This window comes from Sinocyclocheilus rhinocerous, unplaced genomic scaffold, assembly GCF_001515625.1.
Source record: "Sinocyclocheilus rhinocerous isolate Xijiao unplaced genomic scaffold, SAMN03320098_v1.1 scaffold1876, whole genome shotgun sequence".
Lineage (NCBI taxonomy): Eukaryota > Metazoa > Chordata > Actinopteri > Cypriniformes > Cyprinidae > Sinocyclocheilus > Sinocyclocheilus rhinocerous.
Window position 1 is genome coordinate 206,457 of NW_015628411.1, and position 10,107 is coordinate 216,563.

The 10,107-nt window shown below is 34.3% G+C and overlaps 1 protein-coding gene across 1 annotated transcript in view; it reads left to right on the forward strand.

Moving 5' to 3' along the window:
- LOC107737828 (chondroitin sulfate proteoglycan 5-like) overlaps positions 1–8,865 on the forward strand; it is a 39,639-nt gene extending 30,774 nt beyond the window's left edge. The window contains exons 4-6 of the mRNA XM_016549461.1: positions 2,113–2,332; positions 3,927–4,025; positions 8,443–8,865. Coding sequence (XP_016404947.1) covers positions 2,113–2,332; positions 3,927–4,025; positions 8,443–8,613 — 490 coding nt within the window. The 3' untranslated portion in view covers positions 8,614–8,865. The remainder of the gene's footprint in view (positions 1–2,112; positions 2,333–3,926; positions 4,026–8,442) is intronic.
- Positions 8,866–10,107: the final 1,242 nt, after the last annotated feature.

Here is a 10,107-nt window from a genome sequence, read left to right on the forward strand (position 1 = left end):
TTAAAGGATTAGTTCACTTCCAGAATAAAAACTTCCTGATGATTTACTCACCCACATGTCATCCAAGATGTTCATGTCTTTCTTTCTTCAGTCGAAAAGAAATTAAGTTTTTTGAGGAAAACATCCCAGGATTTTTGTCCATGTAGTGGACTTCAACAGTTACCAAACGGTTGAAGGTCCAAATTGCAGTTTCAATGCAGCTTCAAAGGGCTCTACACGATCTCAGCTGAGGAATAAGGGTCTTATCTAGCCAAACCATCGGTCATTTTCTTAAAACAATAAACATTTATATACATTTTAACCACAAATACTTGTCTTGCTCTAGCTCTACTTGCGCATGCGTGTCTTCACATATTATGTAATCACATTGGAAAGGTCAAATGCGGTCAGCTCTTCGTCTGTGTACTCTGGTTCAAAAAGGTAGGGTAGGGCAAAAAACTCCATCTCATTTTCTCCTCCAACTTCAAAATTGACCAACATCGTTGTTTTACCTTTTTTTAAAGGCCGTTTGACTTTCTTTGCACGTTCGCTTTGTAAACGCTGGGTCGGTGCTTCCGCCTACATCACGCGTGAGCCCGTTGGTTCCCATTGAAGTCCACTATATGGAGAAAAATCCTATTATGTTTACCTCAAAAACCTTAATTTCTTTGCGACTGAAGACAGAAAGACATGAGCATCTCGGATGACATGGGGGGAGTAAATTATCAGGAAATGTTTATTCTGGAAGTGAACTAATCCTTTAAACATAAAAACTTATTGAAGCTTCATTGTAAATTTCAAAACAACATAGATAAAATAGTTTAGTAGATTCTGTACCTCTACCTATATATATACCTATATACATGTTACCGTTCAGAGGAATATTTCTTGTTTTATGTATGAGAGGTTGCGAGTTTGAGTCTATAAAATGATTTTTTACTTTTTTTATTGAATTCTTAATTATTTTAATTAAATTTTGTATTAAATAATTTTATTTGGTTGAGTTTTTTAAAAATAAATTAGAATTGCATTTGTTTGTCATTAAATCTATAATGATGGTGTATGTAGATGTTTTTTATTTATTTTTTATTTAAATTATTTTATTATTTATTATTTAAAGTGATATGTTATGGTTCCAAGGAATATTACTTACTTTACGTGTTAATAATTACAGGTATGTTTTGAAAATGACTGAAAAATTTGCATTAATTTTATTTTTTTTATTAAATAGTCATTTTTAAATTATTTTTAATTTATAATTTTTTTGTGTTGATTTAATTTTTTTAAATAAAAAAGAATAACAGAAATGTAATTATTATTTTATTTGATTAATTTTTAATTATATTTAGCTTAATTTGGTAATTTGATTGAATTTTTAAAAAATACATTTGAATTTAACTAAAAGTATTAAAAATGTAATAATAATTTATACCTAAATATTAATATTCATTACAATGATTAATGCATAATTTTAAATTTTAGTGATTGTTTTATTGATTGATTTTGTAAAAAAAAAAAAAAAAGAACTAGAGACATTAAATTAGGATAGCAGAAATGTAATTATTGTTTTTTTAATTATTATTATTTTATTAAATTGTATTTATTATACAGTTTCATTTATTAATATATAAGTGATTGAATTTGTAAAATTAGAATTTAATTAAGCGTATTAACAAATTAATATTAATTACATTGATTAATACATAATTGTATTCTAATTTAATTTATTGATTGATTTTGTCAAAAAATAGAACTACAGACATTCTTTTTATTAAATAACTCAATTTATTAATTAAATTACTAAATCATTTTTTGTTTTTCATTTATAAATTTTTAATTGATCAAATTAAAAAAAGTAATTAGGTTAAAATTAGTAATTAGGTGTATCAATAATAGTGGCGTAGGTGGTTGCATTGCATTTTGTGAGTTTTTGTTTCACTGGAATAGAGAGTGTTCAGATTAGATGTTTTCTGACTTGAAGGAAAGATAATATATAATGTAACAAACTTTGTAAGATCTAGAAAGGGAAGGAAATCCACTCTTTGTGTGGTCACTGTTTACAGCAAACATGATGAGAGATCACACAATGACAGATTTTTATGGGTGAGTTAATGGCAGCATCTCTGGGTCCAGCATTGTGCCCTCATTGCAGACGTTGGACTCCGCTGAGAGAGCCCCCCTCCTTCACCCCATCACCCCGCTCCCCTTCTCTCTTCCTCTGCACCGCTGCATGTCTGACTCTTCACACGGGCCTGCTAGTGGTCCTGTGATCTGCTGCTGCTTGTCCATTGCATCGCATCAATATAACTGTCTGTCGTTTCACTCGTTTATCCTGGTTCAGAAAGATGAGAGGGTGAGTGGGCTCTCTCTGTGCCAGATCTCACCAACCAATGGCGTGTTGAGCAAAAATGCAGGATAAACATCTGAGATGCAACGTCTCACTGCTGCCCATGGGTGGCGTAACACTTGGCTAACATGTCCGCCGCATGGGTAGATGTAGATCTAACACGGGCGTCGTTTTCTCTTCTGTGGGATAACCATAACACAGCTTTATTCTCGTTTCAATTATTCTGAAAATACAGGATTGCAATGGAAAGCAATGGAAAATACAGTATTTTTTCCAAATAGAATAGATATTTCGTTCATAAGATATGCATTTTTGAGCCCCTCGGTCATATGTTTACTACAGGCCAGCCGGTGGATTAACAGTCTCAAAAACTCTCAATATGTATAACATCTACATTAAATATAACCATCTATGCATTTATAGTTGCCGTCAATTCCAGCTTGGATGTATCAGTCAGATCAAAGTAAAACCAAATCATATCTCTACTTTTTTGTAATTTTTTAAAACACTTTTGGGCAAAAAGGACATGAATTCAATGTCTTTAAGACCTGAGCTCAGGACTTTTTTTTCCCCTGAGAATTTTGATTAAATTCTATATATAGTAGTGCAACTCAAGGTCACATTTTTAAAGAGTTAGTACACCCACATAAAGTAACGTTCTGTCACTTTTTACTCACCATATATCATATTTATTCCATGGAACACAAAAGGAGAAATCTTTGAGAATTTTTATATATCTCTTTTCCAAAAAAGAAAAAAAGAAAAGAAAAGAATTTATTTACAGTGCATATATAAATTCTTGTTATTAAATAGTCACTCTTTGCTAAAAATGAAAGAAAAAAAAAAACACACACATATATATATATATATATATATATATATATATATACAAAATTATAAACGCAATAAACGCAATTTTGCCCCCATTTTTCATGAGCTGAACTCAAGAGCCAATATTTGGCATGACATTTCAAAATGTCTCACTTTCAACATTTGATATGTTATCTATATTCTATTGTGAATAAAATATAAGTTTATGAGATTTGTAAATTATTCCATTCCTTTTTTACTCACAATTTGTACAGTGTCCCAACTTTTTTGGAATTGGGTTTGTATATATGTATATATATATATATATATGTATCTATAATTTTTTTGTCTTAAAAATAGTCCATCTGTCTTGTGTGCTAAATTTCAGATCTTTTTAAACCATATGATTGACATCTTTGTGATGAACAGACCAAACTTTAGAAAATTTTACTAAAACAGGATATTTGAAACAACATTAGGGTGAGTAAATAATGACAGAATTTTCATTTTTGTATTAACTATCACTTTATGTCTAGCGCACAGTAAATATATTTTTTGCCTCAGAGCCAAAAACCTAATGACCTTAAAGGGCCCTAGATGTACACCCACAATGTTGATGCTTTAGTAAAGCAACAACAACAAAAAAAACTCTAAAAAAATTTAAAAAAAACTTCTCACCACTGAAGGATCTTATGCAAAGGGCCCTTTTCCTACCCTTTTGTCTGCCCTTCCCTGTCTCTTTCTTTCTGTCTTCTCTATCTCTGTCTCGTTCTGAATGGAAATTATTATTATTTATGAGGTATATAATCCTCTTAATGCCCCCACCCCTCAGAAAACCATGAGCAGATACACCTGGGAGTGTAAGACCAAAGAGGAGCCCGACTGTGAGGTAAGACTTACAACCCCACAACTCCGCCCAAAGGACAGCAGCTGTCCTTTCATTGTGCTGTTCTCCTGTCAATCAAACTGTACTGACCAATCCTGGCCCTTCCTACCATCATCATCATAGTGAAATCAAACTCATTTTGATACAGTATGGTCCATTTAAAGGGATAGTTCAGCCCAAAATGTAAGTTCTGTCATCATTTACTCACACTCATGTCGTTCCAAACCTGTATGACTTACTTTCTTCTTTTGGTGCACCACAAAAGTATCATAAAAGTGGTCCATTTTGCATTATATTGTTAAGTTTCATATTTGAATTTGTTTTGACAAAAATGATGAAGAGAAAGGTTTTTAGAGATACAGCTACAGAAGAAAGTTATACGGGCTTGGAACAACATGAGGGTGAGTAATGTCCTTTTAAAGAATATAATAATATGTCAACTAATATAAAAATATGTCCACTAACAAAAAAGGTCACTTACAAATAATAATAGTCCATTAATGGAATTCACATCTGTGGGTGTATATTGTTTCAACTAGAGTCGTCTGCAGAAATATAATATGCCCGTATGAGATCAAGAATGAGATAAATTCTCCAAATCCTTTCAAACACTCCATGACCTTCATACAATACAGGACGCCAAAATTGATTGTCTCTTCCGGCCGCTTAGAGACTTGGAGCTCATCATCGCAGAGAAAACACTCCTGAAAATGAAATGCATGCCATGAAACAAGGAATCTCTCAAGACAAGAAGGGGAGGGGGGACAAAATGTGGACAGTCAGGCCTCTTTAATACCATCAGCTCAGAGCTACTGCTCCACAGATCGATATCCGCTTGAGTAAAAGAGCCCGGCTCTGGCTAGCAGCCAAAACACCCTCTGTCTCTCTCTCTCTCTCCGTCTCACTCCACACACACAGACCTAAACCCTCAGGGAGGGTCTGTGACTTGACACATGTTTTGGAATGAAATAGAGCATATATAAACTAGAACTGAAAGGTCAGATAAGTGAAGTGGTAGCTGAATATTCTTCACTCAAGAGATTTTGACTTGACTTAAAGGAACAGGTCAGTTCAAAAATGTCATTTATTCACCCTCATGTGTTGTTCCAAACATGTATACTTTCTTTCATCTGTGGAACACAAAAATAAGACATTTTGAAGAATGTTGGTGAGCAAACCGTTTTGGTTTCCATTGACTTGTGTTATATTTTTTGGCCATAGTCAATGGGAACCGAAACTCTTTGGTTGTCAGATATTTTAAAGAATGTTGGCAACCAAAGAGTTTCGGTTACCATTGACTATGGCCAAAAAATATAACACAAGTCAATGGAAAAAACGAAACTCTTTGGTTGCCAGCATTCTTCAAAATATCTTCTTTTGTGTTCCACGGAAGAAAGAAAGTCAAGCAGGTTTGGAATGACACGAGGGTGATTAAATGATGACAGAATTTCATTTTTGGGTTAACTATCGTTTTAAGACAACACATGGACCATGCTAGTACACCAAAAAAGCTGGATCTGTCCAACCAGTCACTGCAGTTTTGACGTCTATCCACGGCACTTTCCAGATTTAAAATGTATACAATGAAAGTTTACTTTATTCACAGAAAATATGTGTGGTGACCCACTGCTCTATTCCCATGTATTCCCTTTGTCCCTCTGTCCACTCCAGTTTTATGCTATAGACCTTGTTCCTGTCTTGTCGTCTTAGTGTCCTTCCTCAAAGCTTTGCAGTTTGCTGCAACTGACACTTACTTAGGTTCCATTTCAGTTAAAATACTGCCTTAGAAAGAAGCTAGGTTTTGAAACAGAGCTATATTGTGTATAACATCTAAAATTATGTTAAGTGTATACATTTCAATGCCTGCAAAATAAAATATATGTACTTGTATACTATTTACCTTTATAAAATATAAATACTACTGTTTGAAAGTTTAGGGTCAGTAGGATATTTTAAAATGTTTTTTAAAAGAAGTCTCTTATGCTCACCAAGGCTGTACTTATTTGATAAAAAATACATTAAAAACGGAAATATTGTGAAATATTATTAAAATTTAAATGAATGGTTTTCAATTTTAATATGTTTTAAATGTAATTTATTCCTGTGATGGTAAAGCTGAATGTTCAGCATCGTTAGTCTCCAGTCTTCAGTGTCACATGATCCTTCAGAAATCATTCGAATCTGCTGATTTGCTGCTCAAGAAACATTTCTTATCAGTGTTTAAAAATGTTGTGCTGCTTAATATTATTGTGGAAATCATGACACATTTTTTCAGGGGTCTTTAATAGAAAGTTCAAAAGATCAGCACTTATTTGAAATGTAACGTTTTAAATGTCTTTACTGTTATTTTTGATCAATTTAATGTGGCCTTGCTGAATAAAAGTTTTTTTTTTTTTTTTTAAATCCTATTGACCCCAAATTTTTTGAATGGTAGTGTGTGATTTATAGACATTATTATTCAAGAGTTGGAAAAAAAAAGTTTTAAAAGTAACTAGGGATGAGTCACATTATAAATTGATTGTCTTGATTGGTTAATACCTGTCAGCATTCTCTCCAATGTTTAACTGTCTAATTAAGCTTCAAATGAAACTGCATTAAAAAGTAACACATTGCAGTACATGGTAAGAACAACATGGTAGCCGCCACTTCTCATTAATACCATAGCTAAAGTTGACTGGAAGGATGCAAAGAAATAATCATCAGTCACCTCCATCGTGACTCTCTTTATATCCAAAGAAAATCCCTCAAACATCTCAAGAGAAGTGTAATCCACTTCCCCATCCAACTGCAAATAAAAAGCACATTTTCTAGTTTCATGCCGACGGAAGAAAGGACGCCCCCTATCCGGTAACCATGGAGGTGGCGTATCCCCACGTCCTGCCCGAAGTTACAATCTAAGTCATCACTGAATGGGTAAATCATCTTTAGTTGTCTCTATCGAGTTCAAAACGTGACACACCCGTGCCTTAACCCAACTACACCAAGGGGCCAGGACGCCTTATTAGCTTATCTAGCAAAACAAGTTTTCCTCAAACAGCTTCCCCTGAAAAAACATGCTAGACCTGCTCTGGATTGAGGGCGTCAGTTATCCCTAAAACCAGTTGTTTTTGTATTTAAGATGATGCAAATCAGTTTTAATTCACTATGAAGCTCAAGTTAGATGATCATAGGATATGCACGTCTTGTCTCATTCATTTGTTTCAGTTACTGCTCTAATTAAAGGCCACTGAATGGTTATTCCACAGAGAGAGAGCGAGAGAGTGCTAGGATATATTGCTATGGTAGGTGAGCTCCTCTTGCCAGAGCTCTTGTTTCAGTCCATGGCTTCTCCTGTTCACTGGTGGGACAGGAGTGTGGGATGGGCTGTATGAGCTTTGATGGGTTTGCATGTATGCATGTGTGTCAGGACAGGTGGATCATACAGCCTCCGCTCTGCCCAGAGGAGAAAACAGCCTCAACCACTGATCGACAGCAATCAATTGATTTATCTGATGCAGGATCTGTTCCCGCAGTGCCGTCACACTCCAACTATTTGGATGTGATGCCAAAGTGTTTTGGAAATAGTATCTACTAATTTATTATTACAATTTAAATGTATAATTTATTTATTTATTTTTATGTAAACAACTAAATTTATTCACTAAATTTTGTTTTTGATTTGGTGGAAATTATTTTTATATATCATACTAAAACAGTTTTTTCCACTGGCAGATACAGTATGTATTTATGTATGTATGTATTTATTTATTTATTCAAAATGTCACATTGTTCAATTTAAAAAATGATTAAAGTAGTAAGAGACCTAATGAACAATATGATTTATATTTTATTTATTAACTTTACAATTGCACAGTATCCTTTTAAAAACAATTCATTATAAGAGACATTATGAGCAATGTAATGTGTATTTATTTATCTACTTGAACAATTTTATAACTTTACAATTGCACATTATCTAATTGAAAAACTTAATTTTATTAAAGTAGTAGGAGATATAATGAGCGATATGATTTATTTATATATTTGTTTGTTTGTTTACTTTTTCAGTTGCACATTATCCAATTAAAAAAAATATTATAGTAGGAGACGTAATGAACAATATGATTTATTTATTGATTTTAAATACTTAAAAAATGTATTGGATAATTTGCAATTGTAAAGTTAATAAATAAATAAATAATATCCCTCGTAACATCTCCTACACTAATGAAGTTTTGTTTTTTTGGTAACTGGATAAAGTAGTACATTATTTATTTATTTTTATGTATTTGTTTAATTAATTTTTTAATATATTTTTAAATCATTTAACAAATATACAGTTGCACATTATCTAATAAAAAAAACATTTAATAAAAGCAGGAAACGTAATAAACAATATGAGGTTGTTGCAGAGGTCTAACATGGGACTATCATTTCTCAGGATGATCCTAATACCCAGAACAAGCTGGAGGACCCCGTGAAGGCCCCCCCACCCAAAGAGGACGAGTCGCTGAACATCCAGAACTCGCTCACCCCTAAGCACGAGAACCATAAGGTGCTGGGCGAGGAGAACTCTTCGGAGGTAAACTCGCTGCAGAACAACATGATGTAGAACAGAAACAAAAGCACCCCACGCAACCACGTCCAGGATCACTTAAAGCATCGAGCAGCAGACGCTACGAGCAGCCACACCCACCACACCATCAGCACATGACAGAAAACATTAAAAAAAAAAAAAACGCCCCTCATACCCACTCAGTCTCCACCTCCTGTCTCGCCTCTTGTTGCAGTCTTTTTGCCCTGTAGTCGACCCGCCCCTGACCCAGCCCTTATATATACACACACTTACCCCTGCCTAACTGAATTACGGCATGCGTTGGTGTATATTGTAAAAAAAGAAGAAAAAAGTCAAACATATTTGGGGTTTAAAATATAAAACGTTGTCATAAAAGAAAAAGCTACTGAGAGGTTTTGATGTTCGTCTGACTAATTCAGTGAGTATGTATAAATATATGGAAAAAATGCTTGGATTGATATAAAGAAAAAAACACAATGTGTCTTTGTTTTGATGTGATTTCTAATCCTTTGATGTACTTGTTTTATTTTGTACTTTTTTGGGAATATAAACTACGAAGAGAAAAAAATCTGACAGTTGTTGAAATAAACCTTTTTAACACTAAAGTCCTTGTCCCTGTGTGGTCCTAGCCTGCGTTTTTTGTCCCTGGCCGGATGCTGTCTTGCACTCACTATCTCTTGCTTTGCTTGGTGTTGCGCATGGCTTTTTGATACCTGCCCTAAGGTCTGCATCACTTTAGACCTTCACACTGACGGGGTTGTGCAGAAGCTGGTAAGCCTGTCATAAGGTGGGTGACCCCAAATCATGCACATCTGTCTGTTATTTCCCTGACAGGTATGAATTTAAAATCACTTGCATCAGTTTCTGAGGTGATAGGGATCAGCTGAGACTCATATTAGACCGTTTGTATCAGACATGTCTCTCAGCAATGGTCTTCAACCTTTTCCAATTTAGTACTGCATAATAAGCATGGCTTATACTAACCTATGAATCTATTGTCAGGGAAAAACTGCATAAATAGTTTCTTTAGTTGTTTTTGCTACACTCAAGGGCTTGAAATAGTCAACCCTGGGTCATTCTATCCCCGGGTAGCAATCCTGGGTTATCTTGCTACACTTTTCATACTGCTCATGGGGTAAATTCATACTGTACATTCCTAAATCCTGGGTTAATGTTATTTGCATATTTGCAATGTCAGTGTCATTGACTGGACGAACGCAGCACGTGACCTGTTTATATAGCATCCTCATATAAGACCCCATTTAAAAAGTCAAAACCTGAGGTTTGAAAAAAAAAAGCCTGTTGATGAATGGGCTCTATCTCTCTGCAGTCGGTGCAGCTGTCAAACTGACACTCCAAGATTCCTTTCTCTTATAAATGAATCACAGGTTCTTTATTGTGGTTTCCTCTTATGAGTTTTTGACGATGAGGTTTGTTTCAGCCCTAGAGCAAAGACTCCTTCCCCTAACCACGCTAATAGAGAACAAGTTCAATTGAGACCGCCAGCAAATAGGGAGCAGACTTACCGCT